We start from the raw sequence: 26,087 nt of genomic DNA on the forward strand, positions 1-26,087 counted from the left end.
TTTAAGTACTGATACGATTTTCAGTGTCTTGCTTTGAATAGTACCTATGCTTCCAGTATCATATTCTTAAATTTAAGAAAGTATTTCAATACTCTTTTTTTCCCAAAATATTAAAATAAATAAAAAAAAAAAGTCCTTATTCAAGACTTTTTTTAAGAGGTTAACAATCTACGCTGCATTGAGAAACATAGCATTAGTACCTGAAGAAGGTAGCTCATCTAGCTTATTCAAACAACTGAATAATTTAGTCCATTATTTGGGAAATCCATTACACATAAATGAGTTTTCTGTTTGTGTATGGGTTTTGTTGTTTCTCCCTGATGAATTACAAGGTCTTGGGCATTAACCTTTCTCCTGCAATGCTGTATTGTAAATATTCTTTAGTTTTGTAGTTTTGTTGTTGTTACTTTAAGTTCAAGAAGGTACAACTAGAAAACAAAGTCTAAATAGTTGTTTAGGAAGGAAGGACCTTAAAGTACATGGTAGAAATTATGTACACAGCTACATGTTCTCTCTTTCCACAGAGAACTATGTGAAATTTAATACTTCTACATTTGATTTTGAAAATTGAGCATTGTTCTGTGCATAGCCCAATGATCTCCATGGATATGAACCCATAGAATAACCTGAAAATGAAACATATCTGCCAAATATGTTATTACACTACAAAATAAACAATATTTTAATTGCACTCTTGCATCTCCTGAGTCTTGGGATCACCGCTACTTTTTTTTTTAATGTAGCCAATTTTTTGTTAGTCACTTTAGATTTCTTTCACTCTTCTGTGGATGGAAAAAATAACATAAAAATGAATTAGAAAACATTTTTATTATTCTTTTAAGCTACCAAGAGCCATTTTACATATAAACTTCATTATTAGTAGTATGTTGCTTACCATCAGATGCACTTCTTGATATACAGTAGAAATGTAAGTCTATGAAGGCAATGTATGAAAACAAGTGTGTCTAGTTTACACAGACCTTCAGAAAAAACATATGAATAAGGTAATAAATATGATACATAGGCAATGTGAAACTGTCATTCTGCATGTTGTTAACAAAGAAAAGAGCGCTCTCAGATGTGTAATTCCTACGCTAATGCTTTTTCTGAACTCCAGTGCTCCCCTTGACTGCAGGTTAAGGGGAGGCCATAGCGCTGACTGCCAGTCTTCCTCTAAAACTTAATCCTTTCCTTACTACCCATTGACAAAGAATGGGTTTTGATAGACTCCGGAGCAAAAGAGCAACTGCTTAAGTCACCAAGTAATTGTTTCTCTGTATGCAAAAACAAAGTTTAATAATATAATTCATTTTCATACTGCAAAAGCTATATGAGTCACCTCAGTGGCAAACAAGATGTTTTTTTTTTGTTGTTATCAGAAGCCTTTAGTTGTGAACTTAAAAAGCTTTGAGAAGTAGCTGACAAAGCAGCTTAAGAAGTGCAGAACAGTATTCACCTGCACTGTGCTGTTTGGATCCTAGCTCTTTGATGAGCTATTGAATTGCATCTAGTATGACAGGCAGTGATAAAATTAATATCATTGACTGTTCTCCTTGTCTGTATGAGCTTTTGGGTAAAACTCGGATTCTTTAAAAACACGGTATGTGACCTGAATCTCTGCTCCAGTTATTGTGTTGCAACTGATGTTTTATACCGGAAAGAAAACTATTGATGTGAACTGAAAATACTGTTTGATATACACCAATTATCTCTTTTGTCCTTGTTTGTAATCATTTTAATAACAGCCACAGTAGAATACTGGTAAATATGAGAATGACAGAAAATAAGTCATGAAAAAAAAGGTTTATCACAAAGGAAAGGAATAATTAATTTAATTTACCTGTCTTCATCATGTAGTTTAATTTGAAAAAGCCAGCCTGTTTTTCTTTCTTCTCCCTTGTTGCTTTCCAGAGTCAAAAGATGTAACATTTTCCTCTGTTCTTCACCTCAAACAATAGCAATATTAAAAACCAGAAGGTATTGGCAAGCAAAGAGTCTGATTGGGCAATACAAATGCAGATGCATTTAGCTGCATACCCCAGCACACAGTTGTATCATCTCATCAGATTTACTGCAGATAAGGAAGAAAATGAGTCCATTTTCCTAAAGTGGTTGGGCCATTCTGTCACTAAGTTGTCTGTGGGTATCTCCTTACCATCTGAAGGAAAGTAGCCAAACAAAATTTTTGATATTTTATTTTTCTTTTTTTACACATGATATTTTTTATTCATATGGCTTCAACTACGTGTCATGTTCCTTATTCTGTAATCTATCATAGCTGGTCATCCTCCAGTAAGTTCATCATGCCTTGTGTTTTTGGTAGCTCTTCCTGCATGGTCTCACTATCAGTTTGAACATTGCCCAAAGAGCATCTCTTCTTTCTTCCAGTCCATTTGTGACCTGAACACAGCAAGGATTACATGAAGAAAGAAAAGACATGAGATTGCTTACTATCAGATAGTACTCGCATTTGAAGACTGTTATCAGAGCTTCTGTTGTCCCAAATCTTTAATATCCTAATCTTTGTGATTATGTTCTTTTGTAGGTAAAATGCTATATGTATCTCTCATATTTTCTCTTGTTCTTTTCTATGTACTTCTTTGTTCATTTCTACCTACATTTTAATGGAATATAAATAGATTAAAATAGTATTATAGTACCTAGTATCAGCACAGAGGTAGAGTCAGACAGGTTTTCCAAGATTGCTCTTTCTGTGAAGTGATCAGATATCAGAAGATTAAGAGGATATTAAACTTGTAATATTTATATATTAACAGAACATAACAAATACAGAAGATATCTGTCTCATAGTACAATAGTGGGTTTCAGTAAGCAATTTAAGAAAATGTATGAGGTGTGGAAAAGCATAGCAAATTATACATTTCAGAAAGATTAAGCCAGCTCTTCCAGAGCTACTGATAGTTACTATTCATTGTAATGACAGCAGTCTTCTCTTTTCTAATTTGATTGATGGTCTCTCAGCCGTCTATAAAAATCCCATTTTTGTGAGAAATGTTTCCCACACACAGAGCAGCAATTGTCAGATGTGCATAGAAGTTGCTCCTTAGTTGTTTTTTGTTTGTTTGTTTTTTGTTTTGTTTTTAAAGCAGCAACTAACATGTCCACCGTATTTACATTTGTCAGCATATGGTGTACCTGTCAGGTGAGGAAAGTGCTCAACAGCCATAGCTCTCTTGGGCATAAAAGACTAGTAATTGACCCGTTACCTTATTTGTTATGCAGGGCAAATCAAAAGAACCTTAAAAATAATGTCTAGTCTAGAAGGAAGTGAAGCACTCACTCCTTACAGTCTGAGAAGCCCCATGAGAGCAGGGTCTGTTAGACCATGTGGAGCCTTTGCCTGGGCCCACTGGCAATTTATCTGAATTCCCAGAGGTACCTCGGTGTAGTGTAGCTTTCTTTGCACTTTCTACAATATATATATCCACTTATTGGTTTGAGTTATTGGGCTACCATGGAGCCTGCAGTGTCCAGGGCTCCCTGAGTAGGGTCAGGCAGGGCCTTGAATTCTGAACTGACCCAGAGCCTCCATAGTTGAACACTTAGTGGGGAGTGGTGCTAGGGGGTCCTCTGCAGTGGTTATAGGCATAGGCTGTGTTGCCATGCATGGGGAAGAGCACAAGACCCTTTGGAACATGCCATACATACACACTTGGGAACCATGAAGGTTGTATCTTATTGCAAACAATGTCTTGGGGCTCTGGTGCACAGTGCACCTCAAATATTTTTACAGTCTCACTCAGCACCCTTTCACATAGCACCAACAGCACTAAAACTGCTCTGCAACTGCTGGATAAATACCTTACCCTACTGTCACCCCAAGCTGAGACATTAGCAAGTCATAAATCACTTTCTTGAAGAGTTCAACCAAGGTTTGCAAAGTGTTCTCTTTGTATGCATAATACGATCAAGAACTAAATGCTATATTTTAAACATTAAATAAGGAAAATGATACTCGTTACAAAGTTTTTACAACTTAAATGCACTGTAATCAAATCCAGATAAAGCTGTAGTAGTAGCACATTCATAGGTATGTTATCGTTTGTGATGCCAATTAAATTACCAGTACTTCTCTATATGATCCCTGGTATTTCACTGGAGAAAACTTTAGTTTCTTTGAATTGTTTATTCAGACACCCTGCTAATTACTTACCCATTAAGGCAATATTATATTATCAACCCCCAGGCTTTACAAAAGTCATATTTTATACAGTTCATATAATTAGTAGCTCAGAAAGACACTTCTGTTAGATAAGGGTACAGCAAACAAAATGACTCCCAGTCATTTAGAGGTTAGAAATAAACAATGCTGTGTGGTAACAAACATAAAAACAAACTTTTTTGGGGGCAGAGAACTTAGTTTTCAATGCAGAAATTATATGTGCAAATGATGTACTTGGCTATTAGCTGAGTGAGGGACATGCTGTGAGAAAACCTTTGAAAGTGCTGATTTCTTCAACACATACAGAAATGAAATTTCCTGCATACCTAAGCATCTAATACAAACTTTCAACTTACATGTAATGTATTTTACATAGGCTGTCATTTTGTGTGAAGAAGGTGGCTTTTTTTCCCTCTCCAAATACAAAACCACAACCCATTAATAATTAAGTCTCTGAGTTTCTGATTTGCCCATCAGGCAGTTTGTGCACTGTGTGAATCCTGAAGAACAAAAAATAGAAATGATAGGAAGATGGGCAAAAGTTAAGATCCTGCTTCATAAAGGAGTTTGGTTAACATTAAGCATGTAGGTAGTGCTATTGATTGTGCTTTTTAGAGAGTCATGTCTTTATTTTAGGTACCATATGATTTTAGGACTCTGGAGTTGGATGCCTAAAGCACTTCTGCATGGTTTGATATCAGTGACTCGCAGTGATGCAGTCTGTGATCTTATAGCAGATCATTTACAGACTTCGGTTTTGTAAAATGTTTTGTACAAATTGGAAATGGAACTCAAATACCATTGACTTATTTTTCTAAGTTTTGATTGGAATTGCTCTGAGCTGGAAGTGGTCTTAGATAGCCTGAAGTCAAACCATTGTCAGTCTTGTAAAATATGCCAAAGAAGAATTGGAGAGATTCTTCTTTTCTTTGACAGAACCAGGGTTTACAGACCATGAGTTGTCTAAAGATATACTCAGCTTGTGCCTGTTTAGTAGCAGGCCATAAGCAGCCTTCCAAAATCTAATTCATAACAAGTCAGAAGAAATCATAGTTCTTAAAATGTGACATTGTACACATTTCCTGTTAAATAAGCTTTTAAAAACTTGGGTAGTAAACCTAATTTTTGCAAGTTTTCCATGGAAAATGATGAACCATTGTGTCTTCTTGAAGTTGACATTCTGCTATTAAAGCATAATATTTGTTATCGGAGTCTAAGCTTTGATGTATATGGCATGGTGTGTTGTATTTCAGTTGCATAGGCAGCATATTCAGTGACCTTAATAGACTGTTTTGTTTTACCTTGAATCTTGGCAGTGAGCACTGAGTTACACCAAGAGATGAGTCCTCCCAGGCTTGTGAATATTTGGGAGCTTTCAACTTGTTTACGAAGGTCTGCATTTATTTGAAAGTATCCAGTAATTGTGAGTGTCTTACTCTACGTTTGGATGTGGATAGGATTCTCAACAGCTTCATAAACTTAATAATACAAAAGCTGCCCTGCTGTTTTCTTCTTTAGAATGTGTGGGATGCATCTGATATAATAGTGCATTGTCTTTGGTTTGGCTTAAAAAAAAAAAAAAAAAAAAAAAAAGTAAAGGTGGAATTATTTAGTGGCTGATAGAAAAGATTTTGGAATTGGTAAGAGCTTTTAAAAGTACTCATTTGACTGCAGAGATAACCTGAATCGCTAACTCTTTAATCACAAACGTCTTTGTGCAGCAACTCATATATGAAAGGTAGCTATTAAAAATAATTAGCACTCATCCCCAGATAAGACATGTTAGGGTTTGGGCATGAGGAAGAAAAGGAGCAAATGTTCATACCACTCTTTCCACGTTTTTCTTCATCTCTTCCTTTGTTCCAGCAAAGGTAGGAAGGAGTCAGCATCTCCAGTACTGCTGTCTTCTTTACACCAAACCCACTGTCATCCCAATCAGTGGAAAATTGCCTCTGACTGTAATCACAGAAGTATTATACCTGCAGCCATTTAAAGGGAAAATCCCTGCTGTTCTTACCCCTCTTATCTGTAACACCATAAATACATATTTTGTTTCTTTAATGACAGCAGGGCAGAATTCCTTCCTTATATCTATTCAGCAAAGTCAGAAGAACACACTGGGAGAACTGTTGAAATAGTTGAGTCATAATTAAGCTCTTATGCTTACATTTGAAAAACTGGCTCTGGATTCTGGTAAGGAATCAGCAGTTACTTTTTTCAGTTCCTCTCACTCCTTTTCCCCCAGACACTTAATGAGACCAATTTGGTATCAAACAAGTGCTTTGGAATCAGAAGCAAAACTGATCTGTGCATATGTTATCTAAAAGTGAGTACCTTTTAATGACAGACCTAATTGGAATTGACAGTTAATCTTTAAAATTCATAATTCTTGGTGTTTATTTATAGAGCACTTAATTTTAATATTGTTATTTTATCTTGTTGCTAGAGAAGGAAATGCAGCCTGGTTCCTGTAGCACACTGTAAAGAAAACAGCCCTGGAAATGCCAAAACAAGAAAATGCCACATGGGTCTTAAAAATAGTAATTAGAACAATAACTTTTATTGTGCTGGTGAAAATCAGGAGGAATTTGAGCCTGTGCTGTCTGTCCATGCTAGAGTTGCTCTTCCATTTGTTTTGTTCTGTTTGCTGATTGGGAAGTCAGAAGACGTTAACTACAATATATACTGGCATGTGTGTAAATATAGTAGCTAGAAGGAGAAAGGAAGAAATCAGTTTAAATGTGTGACAGTTTAAAAAACTGAGGACTGTTTAAAAAAATATTTCAGATATGCTAAAACATATATTTTAACCAACTGTTTCTGCTTTAAAGGCTGACAAAAAGGCATCTGAAGTTGTGCTGTGACCAACAACATCTGGGACTCCATCTCCAGTTGGGTGGGCAGTGGGCTTTGATCATTGCAACATCTGTCCCCTGGGCAGCTGTTATCCCAGTTGTTTTTTGACACAGTGAAGAGTAGCTTGAGGCTTGCTGTAGTTTGTACTAGATTTATTGACACCTCTTTCCCAATCTCCAAAGATTGTTACAGCAGCACAGCACAGCCTTCATTCCAACAAGGTGCAAAGGACCCAACTAATGTGACCCTTCTTTAAGTGTTGTCTCAGGGGACTGTAGACAGATCAGACCCTCCTGTAAATACAGGGATGTCATCCTTGCCTCATCAAGGCATTGTGAGGATCAGCATATTGAGCTTTGCAAGTCTCCATTGCTTAAATAAAGAAGCCATATAAATTACGTTGACAGATGAGAAAGTATCCCATTCTTTCTATTTATTAATATACAGGACATGCATAGATCATAGACAGTGTGCTTGTATTTACTGATATTAGTGGAGTTTTCTAGAAGACTTTAAGGAGTAGTGAGGGCTGTCAATAAATTAGGAATCTGTCTCTTTTAATATTTCCCCATCAAATACCATGAAAAGCATTTTTGTTGTTGTCTACAGACCAAAATAAAAACTTAAAGGATTAAGTGGTGAGAATGACATTTATCTAGGTTGGAAAGAGAATGCATTATAACTGCATGAAGCAGATTTTACCCATGGCCAAAATTTGCTGCTATTAATGAAATATTATTTTCTTGTGCAGCTTGCAGGCCTGGATTCTATAAAGCATTTGCTGGAAACGTAAAGTGCTCCAAGTGTCCTCCACACAGTTCGACCTATGTTGAAGCAACTTCAGTCTGTCAGTGTGAGAAAGGCTACTTCAGAGCTGAGAAGGATCCACCAACTATGGCATGTACCCGTAAGTCTGATCAGTACTGGTGTCTGCAGTTCTGTTGTGTGCTTCATTTATTTGATATTTTTGTATTTTAAAAAATGACATGAGATTGTCCATTTTATGAAGAATCCTGCTAAAAATTCCCAAAAGAGTTTTTTAAATCGTATTTTGAGCAGCAAATTTCTATTTAATACTGGTACCCCTAAAAATACTGACATGGTTTATACTTAAATGATTTATTAACTTGTAGTTCTGAGAAGTAATACAAGGTTTGTAATCATTGTCATACAGATAGCAATGTTGAATTTTAATCATCAGTATATATTTTAAAGACATGAAAATATGTGCAACGAGGTCGAAAATAATGAGGAGGCTTATGAACAACAACAAAAAAAACCTGATGTGGCATAAATTTCTGTCTGCTCAGACCAAAAAAAACCAATTTGAATGTACTGTTGCAATAACAAGCAGTGCATAGTCATTTTTTTTGTGTGTCTAAATCATGTAGAAGTAACTGTGCAGACAGCAAGAGTTGAACCTTTTCCCATGCTAATGGTATTGTCACCATATGGCACTGTATTGGGTAAATAGGGAATATACCACACAATTTGGATTCATGAAGTTTTAGGCATTCCGTAGTCCTGAGATCATTACATACACAAAGCCATTTCTGTCCACTGAATGGAAGTGATCTTTACTATAAAAAAGGACGTTACTATAAAAAAGATCTTACCAGAAAGTTGTCTAATCTATCCATAGAGCATTCAGAAGTGAAGGGTAAGTTCCATCCTCCAGCTGCTTAAGAGACAGAAGGTTCAAAGAAGGACTTCAACCCAACTAACACAATTTGCTGTCAGATCACTCTGGAGCAAAGCACATAGACCTGTCATTTTTCACAGAATATGTGAGCGGGAAAACCAGTGTATTTTCTGGACCTTCCCACAGGAAAACGGGCTTACAAATAATTCCACTCACATGAGGGCCCTAAGCACAGACCTTGAAAACTTGCCCACAGAGCTAACACACATTCCAGGCACTCTTGGCAGTTTCATGTTTGTGACAATGGTTGCACTCATGCATTCTGCACATGTGGTTCCATCTTGTTTGTGTCATTGATTTTTTTTGTCATTTACAAAGGGTAGTTCTCTGAAAATTTACTCATACATGGCATAAAGTTTCCCTCATAAAGTTTCGGGGCTCAGTTTTAAGCTCAGCTGCTCACTACTGTTGGTAGGGTAGGCCTGGTGTGTGGGATCCATGTGGCACCAGGGAGTGGGTACTCATAGCACCCTGAATGTGCTCCTTCTTCTCCCCCCCAAAAAAAAAAGATGCAGAGAGCTGCCTTGGCTGAAGACTGCTAGGAAAGACTTTCTGGCAGAACACTGTTTCTCTGATGCCAGGCAAAACAACCAAGTAAACTGAGGCAAAGAAGAAAACAACCACAACAGAAGTGCTAGTGTCTCATTTCACTTCAGCCTCAGAGAAAAAATAAAGGGAACAGTGAACCACATTCTAGTTTCTGCCTTGTTTCTTGTTCAGTGCCACCATGCATTACCTCTTATTCAACCTAGATTGCAAGGTGTCAGTACTTTATTGACTGTAACAGCAGATATATTCATCTCATACCTACAGTGATGATTATTTCACTAATTGTCAGCTCTGCAAATGACTGTAAGCTTCTGACAGGCAGATTGTGCTCTTATCTTCTTTCACATCATCAGTAATGAAGAGTCTGCAGGCCAAATTATTCCCTAAGTGGTATCTTTAGCCCCACTGCTTTCAAATTATGCTCTCAGCTATTAAAATTATGTTTCTGTCATAAATACAACCTCACTGCTTTTGGAGGGTCTGTACAGATGTGGCTAATTTAAATTTTATAAACAAAGATACTAGTGATGTATCGAGACAGCATAGAATTTAGCATGTTTCTTCCAAACTGTCATGCTTGGCTCTAATAAGAGGAGCTGAAAAGTTAAGAAGAAATAAGCCAACTAAAATTCATGAAGTGAAAGGGCTGTACAGTAGGAAACTGCATTTTGTACATAACTCTTTCTGGGCCAAATCTGCATATTTTTTTTGTGTTCTGACGTGTTAGTCTTATTTTTCTTATGACTCTTCAATCGAGAGTCATTCTTGAGTCAAACACAGAATTAAAAGTGAATCCTCTTTAAAAACCACTTCATCTTCAAATGTTTAGAACCAACTACACTGATACCTTTTTTTGATTTATTCCCTAGGTTGTGCAAATCAATATGTCTAAAGTAGGTCGATCACAGCGTTATAGACAGGCTTGGGTTGGAAGGGACCTTAGAGAGCACCCAGTTCCAATGCACTGTTATGTGCAAGGTTGCCACACGCTAGATCAGATGCCCAGATTTTTTTTCTCCTCTCACTGCATTCCTTTGTAGAGTTAGACATTATTCCACACTCCAGTATTTTTTCCTTGGTACTGGAAAACTTGCATAAGCAGCAGTATGGAGATTAAGGACCTTGATTTCAGACACCATGCATTTAAGAGTCTAGCTTCAGGCATCTTGTTTCTTTCAAGCTGGGTTTTGAATCTAATTTTATTAATTCTGCAAAAGTACATATTGTATGTTTTTCCTAAATTGTACAGTTTTTTATAAGAGCATGTACTTTGTAGAAAAGCCTAATAAAGGGGAAAAAGAAAATGACATTAGGGTATATTGTTAATTACTTTCTCCTAGCCTTTTTCCATTTGATTGGCACTTTTTATCAATCTCTTGCTGCTATTCTTTATCCTTATTGTATTTCTTTGCCATATGTGAATGTACTCTGTCAATGATCTCTCTGTACATAAAATGAGCAACAAATAGCAGCATTATCTAATTCCCAATCTGATTACTGTGTACATAAACTCTAACATTTCCCACTATAATTTAATTGGATGGACTGATCCATCTTTTCAAGGTTGAAGGCAGGCAGACTTATTCAGACCCAGAGACCTAACGTATATCTTTTTTCATGTTATGCTTAAACAATTTTGCACCAATACTACTTCTGTTCAGTATCCACTGCTATGAACTGTATCCCATATACTGAAGCTCTTTGAGGTCCACCTCCCATTTTCCAGCAGTAAAATCAAGCAACATGCTTGAAGCCTTTGACTCTGCTGCTGCTGTTGTTATTTATATGCATGTATTTGGGAACAATTTATCATTATGCTCAGACTCGACATATTTGTTTGCAGTCATCAGTTCCTATCATGAGGAAATTCTTCCTGCCTGCCTCACTGAGAATGAAAGAATTCTGAAAAGGCAGAACTGTCATACAGCATTCCAAACCAAGTGGCAATACTCATCTATATTGCATATATGTGTGTATGTAAAAAAAGCTACTATAAGCACAAGGAGCGCAGCTGGATGCTGATTCTGGGTATTCTCAGGAGAGTATTAATTTCTGCCCCATCCAATATAAATTTAGTAGTCAAGTAATACCCAATTATTAGAGGTCAGTGGTTGGTAATGAACAGTTCCCACTCAAAAAAGCAGAAGGCGTTCTGTGGACTAGCAATGTCCAATGCTTAAATACTGCATTGCCTTCAGTAGGCTCCTGCAGCATTTTCATTGCTCCTCCTTCCTTCCAGGAAGGGCAGGATACACTTCACCTTCATAGAAGGAGAGCATGCACGAAGTAGCTAGATGAGTTGCAAAGCACTGCATGAGGCATAAACTCAGCTCTATAGCCTTTCCATAAGACATCAGTTTTAGTCTGCTTCACAGAGAGTGTAGAGATACTTTTTGCATTATAATTTGGAAATGAAGCAGAAGACATTGCTCGCACCCAGACTGTGTTTTATCCAAAAAGCAGAAGAGCTACCTTTTTTTCCAGTGCTCAACCATCTGAAGTCTGTTTTACTCTTCTGCATAAAATCTTAAGCCACATATTTTGCTGTTGAGAATAGGACCCATCATTTTCACCAATATGCATGGTTTCCTTAAAAACCACTATAAGGAAATCCCCCAGAGCTTTGCACACAAACGCCTGCAGAAGGGTTACTGCTGCCAAGATTTTTGATGTGTTGAATAATCTTTTGTATAATTTATAAATGATAACAAAGCAATCAGGCCACATTCATAAAAGCCCAGTGACACATAATTTAGCTGAATCTGAGGGCTAGAATTAATTGTTTCTCTTTGTTCCAAGTTCTAAATCTTAGTAAATGATTCACTGCGTGTCATTACAGCTTAATATTTGCATGAAATCACAGTTTGACTGGCATAATTTAACAGCAATTAAAAAGCTATTTAATCGTCATGCAAATTGGCATGAGGGGCCTTCAGTATGAAGGGTGTCTGAAGTTTTTTGCAGACGGACGGCCATTACTTTCAGACACCCCTAATGTAATTGATAATGTTCTTCTGTTTCATTGTATTGTGAATGTACAATAATTCATGTTTCCTCTTATAATTGAGAATTAAATCCCAAGTCATGAATATAGCAACCTTCACTCTACAGGATACATAAGAAAAAGTTAATCTACTATATTGATTCTTCCACAGATACTATCTACACAGAACTACAAATTAAACAAATTAAAATTACTTTAAAAAGGGGGGGGGAAATGCCCAGATATGCATTAAATCATATGCTTTGGCATGCTGGGGCTTCGGAAGCAACATAAAAACTGAGCTGGGATGACCTATTATTGTATCTGCTGTTTATGTAAGATAAAATTTAAACCGGTTTCAAAACACTGGCTCCAGTCCTGTGAGTGATTACACACATGCTTAATTTTAAGTGCATGAGTACTATCAATTATATCGTGGAGGTTACTGATCGGCTTAAACTCATGCACACACATGGATGTGATTAGGGCTCATCCTCCTTATTCCTGAAACTCCTCATTGGTTTTAACAATGGGAATTTGTTAAGACTGGTCGTTATTTAATTATAGCAATGTCTTCAGAGGAAGCATAATTACACTCCCTTCTGCACTTAAATACTAAGGACTGAAGCTGAATTTATCTGTTCTGGTTTTAGTTTATTCTGGTCAAAGAACTGTTTTCCAGAGTAGCTTCAACTGCCAATGTCAAAGTAATTTTATGGGAAGTTAAGAGATTTGTAAATCTGAGACATTCTCTGACTGTAGAGCCTTGTTTACTACATCAGCATCTTCAAGGCTGTGCCTTGCCTCTGCTTTCCACATCAGTGGAAAATGAAGCAACAATATAAATAGTCGCTGTTAACAAATTACATTTAAATATACTTCCATATTACATTAGTTCATGTTTCACTATTAGATTTATCACAGTCAAAGGCCAGGAAGGAAGTAGTCAAAATGGTTTGTGACCATAGAAACTGCAAACTACAAAAATAATTTTCATCTGTCGGGTTCCAGAAATATTGATCTTCAGCACAAATGAGGCGCATACCATTCAGCTAATAATTCCTCTCTACTATGAATAATAACTGCCCTTTACTATCAAGGGCTTTCTGTCTCCCTACCATAAATTCCGTACAGGTAGATAAAAAAATGAGTATATAATTCAAAATATTTTAAATCTTGTTATCCACTGGAAAAAAAAAAGAAAAAGTTATATAGCAGCTCCAAGTATTTTAATTATCAAATGCTTGTAATCTACTTCTTAACTTTTCATTTACTTTAGGGCAAAAATCATTTTAATAAAACCATAGCTCCTGTCAAAAAGCAACTCAATTGTACAGCTACAATTCTTAGGAAAACCCAGCATTTCTTAGTTCCTATCATCCCTCCCATGCCCTATAAACACATTTTCCTTTTATAATCATTCCAGCTTTTATACGTATGCCACATAAATAAGCAGGTAACATCACTTTAAAATTATAAATTTTGCGGAATGGTGACATTTTGTTCTGCAACTTTTGTTGCCTCTTTCCTTCTTAAGTATTGATTCTCACTGCAATATGTAGATATAATTGTATAGAACTGTACCATTATATAGTATTTTACTAAAATATAAGATGAATAATGGTTTCATTTAAGATATGGTCTGTTACAGTAGTTTAAGCCATCTTTAAGAAATAAGAAATGAAATAAGTGAATTTACTTCAGTTATAAGTACATATTTAAGAGCTATTCTTAAGCTTGATGGAACTTACGAAAGTTTTGATTAATTGTTTGGGAGCAGTTGTTACGTTTGTTTCTTTAGTTCTCTGATTGTCTCGAAGTTACTATAAAATACCATTATGATATTTTATTTATCTGACTTTCTCAGATTTGACTGACTTTACTGCTCAATTTCTGGGGTGAAATCTACTCTGCAACAATTGGCTTAGATCATTTTCACATGTTCTGTATGGTCTTCCAGGCTGCTTGAATGTTCTTGGAGCAATGAAAAGCTCACTCGAAGTTTAACCAGTGTCTCGTACCTATGTCTTAATGGCAGGTTGTATAAATCATGAATATCTGTAAAGCAAGCTTGATGTTTTGAAAGCTCTACTAACCATTGTCTAAACTGTCCTCATGTACTCTGATTTAATCTTGAGATCTGAAGATGCAGTGCTCATTTAAATCAAACAAAATCCAGAAACTGCCAATTGGGTTTACCGCAGTTGTCTTACGTCAAAACCTGCAGCATAAAGCCTTGAGTTTTGCTTTGTGCATAAGTTTTATGGCCATTCAGAAACCGTCTTTGAAAATTATGTGTCTATCTTTTGTGCCCAATGCTCTTAAGCTGTGACCACCTATGATGCTAATGAACAGCAGCAAAGAAACCCAGAGGATAATAGCAGGAAAGGATAGGAAAAAGAAAATCTGACGCTGCAGGATTAATACAAATGATTTTTCTTCTTGTACTTATTCCAAAGCTGTTGTTCATTTGCTTACTCCACTCTTATAAAACATCTAAGAACATAAGTATCAGAAAAGCCTACCTTACTAAATACATAATAAGGAAGTAATTTTTCTGGTTAAAGCTCAACCTTGGTATCCCACAAGATCAGCTGATATTTACTGCAGATTTGTGTTATGAAGCCTAACTTGAATATTCCCAACTAATTTATATGTTGCCTTAAATTATTTCTGAAATAAATTCTAATTCATTCAGATTTTTCAAATTCTTGTAATTTTGCCTATTTATTCTTTCTGATTAATATTCAAGGAATTTAATAGTCTAGACAATTTTGAAATTTTCCTTTGAATTCACCGTTCAGACATCAGTATTTTAACATCTGTTTGTAAATAATTGCCTCAAAATTAATATAATTCGTTGTGTTTTTCCATCCCCCGTCCCCCATTCCCCCTCTTCCTTCCCCAAAATGAGCAGCTGTCACTGAGCTGTCTTCCCTTACCTTCTTTGCAGGACCACCTTCTGCTCCCAGGAATGTGATTTTTAACATCAACGAAACAGCTCTCATGTTGGAATGGAGCCCACCAAGTGATACTGGAGGAAGGAAAGATCTCACTTACAGTGTCATCTGTAAGAAATGTGGGTCGGATGCCAGCCAGTGTGAAATATGTGGGGGAGGAATCCGTTTCATCCCCAGGCACACAGGTCTCATCAACTCCTCCGTGACGGTGCTGGACTTTGTGTCACATGCAAACTACACCTTTGAAATCGAGGCCACGAATGGTGTTTCGGAGCTGAGTTTCTCTCCCAAGCAGTTCACAGCTATCACAGTTACCACAGACCAAGATGGTAAGTTGCTATGCTGCACGTCTGCTATTCTGCCCCTGTCAGCCGTGCATATATTAGGGGCATCGTTCTGATTTTTCAAAGTCTGGGTCAGTGAGTTTGATGCTTTGCAGGTTGCAACATGCTTTTATGTGTGACAGGTTTCAGTTTATGCTGATGAGGGCACTAAATCTTTTTGTCAGTTGGCCCTTGACCCCATTACACAGAACATAAAATCACATCTTCTTGTTTAAAGCATCTTTCTGTATAAATTGAGTGCATGTTTTACTTCAATCTACTAGTGGTTTGTCATAACTAGAGTCTGTGTCTGATGCCTTTCAAAGTCTTTCCATGCAGTACCAGTTTTGAAAGACTAAAGCGCCACTTTATCCATCAACTTACAATTTGTAGATAAAATGAAAGCGAACTTCCTTTAGGATCCACGTTTCATGGTACGGGTACAGTGTGCTTCACTGTAAGATACTCAAACATCAGGGGGGTTGGACTCGATGTTCTCTAGAGGTCCCTTCCAACCCTTACAATTCTGTGATCCGTATGAGCCATTTTCTTAGTTGAAGTAACCTAAAAAATTTTGTGTTCCTTTAATTGTGCCTTTTGTATTTATTGTTTCTGAGCTTCCCTCCCCCTCCATTTCAGTTCAGATTCATGTTGAAGACCGTCCTTTATGAGAAACCTGTGAAGTAACAAGAGTTCTGTAGTTAATTTCTACAACTATTTCCTCTTCCATCTATAGAAACAATTTCTATGCCAGCAAAAAGCAGTGTTAGGTTACCAACAAAGCATTCTATATGGCAGTGTTATCTTCTGGCTTGTGCTACTATAGATCAGAAGGTTATTTAAGAATTATCTCTCGCTGACATTTGTTCCAGAAATATTTTTTACCTACTGTGCAGTGACATTGCAACTGTAGCTGAAGTGTTAAATGTAGGACAGGAACTGAATTGGCCAAATGAGGGACTGGAGTGGCAGGCCTTTGGAAATATAAAAGTATTTACAAAAACTGCTGATGTTGAGGAAGATCTTGTTTTGTAGGAAGGCCTTGGGTTCTTTCACTGATTGATCAGCCTAGCAAAAATCTGCTTACCTTTGTATCTGGAACAAGTAGTTTTGTTGATGAGTAAGTAATGACTTTTTTGCCTTTAGGCATACCAAAATTAACAGCTTGCTGTGACGATGGTGATGATGATAATCACAACGATGGTAATTCTAATAATATTCTGGAAAATGGATTGGGAAAGCCATGAAAACTACTCACTCACCCTTAATGTGATGATAGTAACAGAACAGCCGATTAAATAAGAAGCTTAATGATACGTGCCTGGCAGTGAGAATTGTCTTAAGCTCTTAGGCTACGTATCACATTATGAAACTTTGTTTCCTTTTTTATTAGAGAAAACGTGATGCCAGAAAATCCCCCTATTTTGGAAGTTTTGTTACATGATAATAAACACAAGTCACTACACAGCTGGAGGTCACCAGAGATACGGATTATTTTTAAAGTGGATAACAGTCGTATGAACGTACTTTGTGAATTATATTTAAGCAGTGGGCTTTTTGCTGATGTCTGTTTCTGGTTTAAGGATATAGATTTTCACTGCAGCGTACTTAAAAAAGAAATAAGACCAATGTGTTGATAATATGTGACACACTGACAGTAAACACTAGAGTGTAAGCTGCTTGCATGCCCTTCAATAATTCTTACATTGCTAAAAAAAATCTGTTGAAAATGCTTCAGAGAATTTGAGACTAGATTTCCAAAATATCAGTTGGTTTATTTGGATATAAAAAGACAGCTTTGCAGGAGGAAGCGTTGTAATAAATGATATGGAGGCATCTATAAAATGTAGTTATAAGATAAAATCATTTTGGTAGGCTTAGAAACTCTCTTACTGCATTAAATCATAAACCTGTCAAGTACGTATTTAGATGGAAAAGAGAGGAAGGTGCTGTCGTGATAAAGAGACTTTGGAAGAGAATTAATACAGGTTTGGTTTGTGGAAATTGAGAGACATTTTTTGTGCATTTAGTTCATTGTGAATAAGAAGTTGTAGTATGGAGAAAGTTGGGGTATCTGACCTAAGGAAACAAAACTGTAGATCTAAAGCTTCATAGCATTGCAGACATTTTATTAATGTTTTTAAATCACACTAATATTCTATACTAATAAAAGGATTTATGACCTTTTTTGATTTCTCTTGGAAGCCAGTAAACAAAGTAGAAGTTTATTCTTGCTCTGTTTACCAAAATTACTAAATGGTCTTTATATTTAAAATATATTCCAGCTGTACCACCAAACAGTAGTCTCACTGTTGCAGTCTTTCCTTTTAACCTCAATCGTCCTGCCCAGGGTGTTGTGGAGTCTCCTTCTCTGGAGATATTCAAGATCCGCCTGGACGCCTACCTGTGCAATGTGGTGTAGGGAGCCTGCTTTGGCAGGGGGGTTGGGCTCGATGATCTCTAGAGGTCCCTTCCAACCCCTATAATTCTGTGATTCTGTGATCCTGAAATGGGCACTACTTATTGCCAGATGCTGTAAAATCATGCGTATGTTCATATAAGCAAAAGATCCAAGGTTAAAGATAGGAAGTGATAGCAAGTCAAAAACATCCTAATGTGGGCAAGGACTGAATTACCAAAAGTCTAACTTTAGAACAGTTTTTCATTTTTGATGTGTCTAATTTCAAAAAAAAATCTGTATTTATAATAACTTATTCTTAGCCAACATGTTTATTTTCTGTTCATGTCTTCTTTTTGTATGTATTTTTATACGTTATTTTTATTATTATTTTTTTGCTATACACATTATGTAGTGCTAAATCCCTTTATTAAAATAGAAATTGTTATATCTTTTTCAAGAATGTAGAATTCTATCTTTAGCTGTTCTAAATCCAAACCATTTTGTTAGGTGCAATGATTGATGTTAGCTGAGGAGGTGGCATTTTATTTTCTTCGAGTGTATTGGATTTACTTCCCCCTAGAGGCCCCTCCCTTTTTTCAAGAGAGAGAGAGTTTATTTGGAATTAGATTCTTCTTTAAACATACAAAATAGTTTAGGGTTTTCTTCTTGCTTTTTGGGTAGGATGCTACTATTAATGCAGGATTAATACAGTAAAGTGTACGTACCATGGGCATACACAGAAACTGAAGAGCTGCATTATAACGCAGTTAGTGAGTACAGTCTGAGAGCATCAGAGGGAGAATATTTGCTGACAGGAGAAGTGAACTAATTAAAAAGTGATTAAGACTCATCTCTAGGAGCTAATATTAAAATCTTAACTGCCTCCATGCGGAATCAACACCATCCACAAGATTGAGTACTCTGCTCAGCTCTAACCATGACAAGAGGCAAACTGAAAGTAAGTAACACTTGTTTTGAAAATGTTTTGCAAACTGCATCCTGCAAACCATTTCATGGTTTGAAGATGGAAGCATTCCCAGATCTGACTGAATACTGAAAGAAAACTTAGTGACGCTGTACAAAATCAATTTATTACCATTCATGACTTTTTGGTTTATTACTTTTGTGCAAATATTTATAAATCCAGAAGCCGTATTTTTCTGATTTTCATAAGGAAACAATGTTTATGCAGTCATATTGTCTATCGGGCACTCTGAAGATAGATTATCTTAATGGAAGTGTGAAAAATGCCCTTGGGTTTTATGTTCCCAAATTTGCAGATTAGATCTTTAAGTCAAAAACAGACTCACTGACCACCTAGCCTGTCTATTCACTAGTCAGTCAAGAAAGAATAAATATAGTTTGTTTATGACCACAGAACATGCTGTCTTGTCCAGCAAGTGTAGCAAAGTCTGGGTAAGGATGTACTGGGAAGCCTAGATGTTGCAGATGGAGCGATGAAAGAAGATGAGATGTGTCTCAGTCTTGTGCAGTTTTGTTTCTAAATCTTATAAGATGTGAAAATAATCCTTACTTTAAATTCATATATGAACAGATAAAACAAGATTCTGCACAGAAATGCGCTTAAGTCCCTGTTCAAGGAAGAACTATGAACTGTAAAACAAGTTGCTATGAATTAAGTGCTTTCCCAAATTTACTCTGAAAGTAATTTGTGAACGACTGAAAGATAAAACATACAAAAAATCCTCATCAACTACTGTTGTCCTGCAGAGGGCTGTGATGCCTTTTATTTGTGGGGTTGTTGAAGTTATACAGCAGTAAGCATGCTGACTATGTAGTAACTGTACTCTGTAGGCATTGTGTAAAGAGGTAGAGATTTATATGCTGAATTGTAATTTATTTTTTCTTACAACTAATGGAAGAAAGAGACACCTCACTCCATAACTTTCTTACCACAGCTCGGAGTCTGCGTTGCATTAAAAAAAACTCAGAATTACTTGAGGTTTTTCATGCATAATTTAAGTAGTAAATAATGAATAATTAAGTAAAACAGAACTTAAAGCAACATTTCCTATTTCCAAATAATAATCAACATATGCATTCACTCAGTAAGCATTCGTATGTTCTGTTACTTGAGTGCATTGGGTTTTTTTTAAGTTACTGTTTGGGAGAGTGGAGTTGTGAGACATATCCTGACTGTCTGGTTGTGAATGTAGAGACGGAGTGTGACTAGTGTTTTCAGTGGCACAATTGAGGAGTAGCACTCTGTAACTGGAGTGCCTCTGAGTATTCTTCTCACTGTCTGATCTGCATCGTCACCTTGTTGTGTCAGTCCTGTGGAACTCTGCACCTGCAGTCCTCAACTCATCTTTTATATGCGTCCTACAAGCAGTGACCTCCCCTAAAGTCACATTCTAGCCATGGGACGTTTTACAAACATCAGTCAATTTGTGGGTTTCTTCTGCATGTCTTTCCTGCCTTGGCAGAAAGTTACCACTGGAGAAGTGCTCCCTCTGCCATTGCATCCCAGAAAACTCATTTTATCCCCCCTCTGTCCTTCACTTCATGAGGGATTCTGGCCTGCATGACATCAATGGCCTGCTACTGGTGGACAAGCTGGCATGTGAGACTTTTTTCTGCCTGGGCTTACACACTGCCACTGTGCTAGAGGCCTGTCTAGTTATGCTGTGCCTGTCTGATGCAGACAGCTCATGCCTAGCTGAAGTATTATGGCAGATTCTGAAACTGAAAATCTGGCACCATTCCTTTATTTAAATCATATTATTATATATCCATTGGCAGATATCTTTTAGGTGATGTTTTGTAAACTGATGGTAAATTCTAGCCAATGTCATGGAAGTTATTGCCATTCATTTAATTCATGTTTCCAAATAACTTATGGCCAGTTCATTGCTTCTAGTACAGGTGTCTTTTGAGATGCAGTTGTACCCCGTGTGGATTCTCTGTAGCAGCAGCAGCCTCTTATCACTCTCTTATAGCTATGGGGACTGAGCAGTGCACAGAAGGATTTCAGTGCTTCTTCCAGGAGTAAACATCTATCATCATAATAGGAGTGCAGACTTTTAAATTATAAAGAGACTCATCCAGCTATCAGGAAAGCATTTCAATAGCTTTAATTCTACCAGGACAATTTTCAGGATGAATCCCTCTGGCTGGTCATGGTAAAGTTTCAAGATGCTCATTAGGAAGGGGTGGAAGAGCTGTGCTCACTCTTCCAAAATTGCTTCCCACAGTAGTGTCAGACTTTCATCCTTAATCAACAGTCTGCTTTCCTTTTTTTTTCTATTAGGTCTCAAAAGTCTATAGATGTGATTCTCCTTTGTAACTTCAAAGTCAAGAACGTTTCTGTTCATATATTGATATGTCAAAGCGCTTTAAACCACCTTCCACAGTACTTATGTTAATGGTATTGAAATCTGAAGGAAAAGCTATAACTGATTATCAACGTGGAGTAGTTGGTCACATAAAAGACTCTTATGAAACAGTCACAAAACAGCCTCCAGCAGACCACAGCCACGTGAATTGATTAAATAAGAAATATCATGAAAATTTTGTAGATTGCAGTAGATGAGAAATATGTGGTATCTGTTGACTTGATACCTACAGCTGTACTGATACTTTCACCAAACCCTGTACTGTTATGAAAGCAGTGCAAAGTGCTACTTTCCGGTGCTGTTTATGTGGAAAATTAGAAGAAAAATATTAGCACATTAAGTTACTGGCTAGAGAGAGTCCATAAAGTCCTATATGGAATGCAGCATGAAGACAGTAAGAGATTACTAATAAATTAAAAAATAAGATGTGCAGTCTCTATTTTAAGACACTTCTGAGCAACGCTCTCTTTTCCAATTTGACATCTAATTTTGTTAAAAATTAGTTTTGTGAAATGAATATTCATGCAAATCAGTGAAACTATATGTACATACATGCATACTTATCTCAGTGTGTGTGTATGCTTTAAGCATTTACAGTTGGAAAGAAAACCACAAGGCGAAAATGCCAAATCTTGATTCTCAACCACAAAAATGATAAGGGAGCTTGAACACCTCTCCTATGAAGAAAACTTGTTTAGCCTGGGGAAGAGAAGGCTCCAGGGAAATCTAAGAGCAACTTTCCAGTACCTAAAGGTTGCCTTCAGAAATGCTAGGGAGTGACACTGAGAGGGTGTGTAGTGACAGGGCAAGAAGAAACACTTTGAAACTAAATGATGGTAGATGTAGATTAGGCATTAAGATGGAACTCTTTACTCAGAGGGTGATGAAGTACTGGTACAGGCTGCCCAGAGAAGCTGTGGATGCTCCATCCCTGGGGGGTGTACAGGGCCAGTTTGCATGTGGCCCTAGTAGGTAGAAGCCTTGCCCATGGAAATGAGGGTAAAATTGAGTGGGTTTTATGGTCCATTGCAACTCAAGTCATTCTGTGATTGGAACACCAAATTTTCAAGGAATAGCTATGTGCAGCTAAGTGTTGCATTAGGCAAATGCACCGACCTCGGATTGTGATGCATTATGCTCTCCCCTTGTGATAAGTATTAGTGACTGTGCAAGGGCCTTGGGTTGTGACGCTTAGGCCCTTCTCCTTGCGATAAGGATTAGGACATGTACATTCCTAGTGGGTGTACACAATGGCATAGAATATAAAAGTGTGTGTCGGCTTCAATAAATTGCCATTTACTGCTTACCATATTGGTGTCACCTCGGTAATTGGCCAAGCTGCGGTCTCCCAGGGAAGTCGAACTATTGAAGCATGCAACAGCTAAGTTGGTTATTATCCTCAAGTTTTTATCTGCTGGTCACTTCTGTATGTTTAGACTACTTATTGCTAATGACTCTTTGCTGATATTTCTGATTGCTACACAATAATCACAAGTAAAAAATTGACTTTTTAAATAGTACTAATATATGTCCCAATTATCTTTAAAATACTAATATATTTTCTTTGACAAATGTGTTCTCTTTCTGCTAGCGAATATTGATGTTCAGCCAATTCTTTCACGCTGCAGAAGTCAACCCAGGTCCATTTACTTTCATTTCTCATTCACCAATGTTATCTATTAAGTTAGTCAGACAATACATAGCTTTCTCCTTGAGGAGAAAAAATGAAAGTCTTGTTTGGAGATGGAAGGGAAAGAGGTTAATCAATGCCATAAACTATTTTTCCCGTAATCTTCTTAATAGTGTGGTTTTTCAACTTTTGTGATTGTTTATTTCATTGCATAATGCACTGTTATTTGTAACCATTGGCTGTTTGTCTGTGGTGTGTCTTTTTTCACCAAGTTTCTGTTTTAAGTTGTATTCTCTAAAATACTGCATACAATTTCTTCAAGAATTGTTTAATAACAATAGTTTAGTCAATTTGTGAAAAGGAGCATTTGTGGAGAATAATGTGAAATAATCTTTACCTATGAAGCAATTGCAGACAGCACTGAATAAGAAATATGTCTTTATTTTGCTTATTCCTTGTGCTGTCACCAGCTGCTAAGGACACTCAGTGCATTCTGTGATTAAGATGTTTATTCATCAACTTAGGAAATTTTAAGCAAAATTGCCAACTAAGCTTATTGGTTGACCTGCTATCTGCACACCACTCAGCCATGAGCCATATTAGGATCATCAAAGCCTGTTTTATTTAGTTGTAACCTCTCACAAGCAATGCTATGTAGTTAGAAGAGTCATTATTGATTATGCTAGGCAAGGTAGTTTACAAGAGATTACAGTTATAAACTGGTGACTTAAGTAATTAGAAACCTCTGCCACAAATGTTCACTGACCAACTTATGAAGTTATTCTCACTTACTTTAGGATCTTTCTGCTTACAAAATCTTCCTAAATATTTACGAAAGTTGTTTCATTAAAAAAGAAAACCCACAAATAACAGCAGTCTGTCTCAAGTGTTCCCAGTTCATGACAGGTGAAACTGGGACTTCTGATGTTTTCTTGGCAAGAGGAGTGATTTTAATCAAGGGTAGTAAAGGAAGACATTCATCATGACTAGTCAGTCTAAAGCAAATTGTGTTTGTAGATGACTTTGACGCAAAACTTTAGAGAGCATGTTCAGAAAGAAGGACACGGTAAATTACAAACCTGTTCTGCTGATGTTTGCTATGAGGTCATTAAAGCAATTATGTTGGTAGCAGGTTGCTTCGATTCATTTGCTTCTTAAAATGTAGTTTCTTCATTACACTCAACAACCCTTCTCCTTCCTCTTCTGTGACTCTTCTATACGCCTTTGCCTTAGGCTCACAGTTTGGAAATATTTTTCATTTATATGTGTTTATGTCTTTAAATTGTGCACATTGGAATGAGATTGAGAACATACTCAAAATTACATTGTTTCTAAAGCTTTGGAAATCTATTTATTTTACTGTCCTATTAGCTTCCAGATAGTATTTCTAATGGCACACTTTTACTTTTTTCTGCCCAAAATAATGAGAGACATCTGCTACCTTCATATGCATATAAATATGTTACATACTTAAATGTCTTATCATTGTTGTAAAGTTTATAGTGGTTCTCTACAGAAACAACAACAAAAAAATGCACAAAGTATGCTCCACTGAAAAGATCATATTAGCCAGAATATGCACATTTAATATTTAATTTACAAATTTAGGTTGCTTTTCACTGTCTCTGTCATAAGTCAGTCTTCTTGTTCCAGTCTGATTCTTAGACTGACAGAGGAAAGAGAGGGCTACAACCAATGTCAGGGAAGAAAAAGAAGGAAAAATAAGACACTCTTAATCTCTTAAAAATTATTTCTATCTAGTATGGCATCCCTGGTTCCCATTGAAAAGTAGGTTTTGCATATTAAATAAGAATATTTTTTTATCCTCTCTTTAGGGCTTCCCTAAAATCTTCATTTAAGCAGAAATGTTGTTAGATATTCAGGAAGTGGATTCAGCTTCAAAAGTGGATTTTAATAAACAACCTTAAATCAATTTCGTACCTTATTGGTCCTCTGGTGTGACTGCATTGAACTCTGTACAGGTCCAGCTATTTGGAGGACGATTTTCTCTGTTGTTTTCCCTTTGTAAAGTGGTGTATAAACAAGCAAAAGCATATCAGCAAAAGGACTTGATTTTTGTCTGCTTGTAGAATTTTTTTTGTAGCCAAAAGGAGAAGGACGGTGATATATATAACCATTCCTAACCATTCCTTCCTCTCATGCATGTGAGGAAGAATGAATGAAGTAATTTGTAATATAAGAACTAAACAAAATAAAACAGTAAAACATATCTTAGAAACGTCCTTAGCAAATGAGACCAATTTGTTCCCAAATTTCTCTCTTGAAATAAAAATGTTTTCTTGAAAACTGAAATTTTAAGACAAATGCAAGCAATTATATAATTGCAAAATTGGAGCTAATGTCTCAAAACTATTGCACTGGAAGTCAAGTACACATGTTCCATTGGCTGAATTGAAAGGGATGCGTGGTTCAGCTCAAGTTTTGTGAACTGCTTTCTCCTCAAGTCTCCCTTAGCTCTTTCATTCAGAGCACTTGGATAATGAAGCACAACTTTTCTGCTGAAGTTAATTGCAAAACCCTGTAAATTGCTCCAGTATTAATAAAATCCCATTCACCGTTGAATTACTCTGTATTTCCAAGGATTTCCTTTGCCTTCATTCTCTTCAAAAATAAAGTAATATTTTTTAAACTTGACTTCTCCAAATAATTTTAAATAATACACGCAGCAGCATCTAAATCATGTGCTTGATCCATAATTGCATTGAAGGGTTTAGAAATTAATGTGCATTATCTGAGTAACTCATAAATTCTAACTTGTTATGCATTGCGAACAGCTGATATATGATCCTGTGAGTTTCTGACAAGTTGTTCAGCCAGTTTCCAACACTATATTTTATAGTTCTGAAGTAAATGATCATTTTATTGTATTAACTCAAGTTGGTCTGGGAAACAAATTGTCTGATTCTAGTGACTGGCTCAGATTCATACGATACTGAAGTCTAGGTTCCATTTTTCAAAATTAGATTGCCCTCCTAAAACCATCTAGAGCTTTCTTTTATCCTGTAATTGAGGATCAATGAAGATTTAAAAAAATAATAAAAAATGTAGTGTGTAGATTTAATAGAGTAAATGGGAATCAGTTTCTACCTATAGATCAATTGTAGTATCACAGAACTGTTGGAA

The 26,087-nt window shown here is 36.5% G+C and overlaps 1 protein-coding gene across 5 annotated transcripts in view; it reads left to right on the forward strand.

Moving 5' to 3' along the window:
* Positions 1-26,087, forward strand: part of EPHA6 (EPH receptor A6) — a 463,816-nt gene that overhangs the window by 225,667 nt on the left and 212,062 nt on the right. For 4 of the 5 annotated variants that reach the window (XM_072332791.1, XM_072332808.1, XM_072332800.1 and 1 more), the window contains exons 4-5: positions 7,791-7,946; positions 15,227-15,562. In XM_072332791.1, the coding sequence (XP_072188892.1) occupies positions 7,791-7,946; positions 15,227-15,562 (492 nt within the window). Of the gene's footprint in view, positions 1-7,790; positions 7,947-15,226; positions 15,563-26,087 lie in introns of those variants that run through there. The other variant, XM_072332817.1, reaches the window with a different exon arrangement.

The sequence above is a fragment of the Excalfactoria chinensis genome, chromosome 1, assembly GCF_039878825.1.
Source record: "Excalfactoria chinensis isolate bCotChi1 chromosome 1, bCotChi1.hap2, whole genome shotgun sequence".
Classification (NCBI taxonomy): domain Eukaryota; kingdom Metazoa; phylum Chordata; class Aves; order Galliformes; family Phasianidae; genus Excalfactoria; species Excalfactoria chinensis.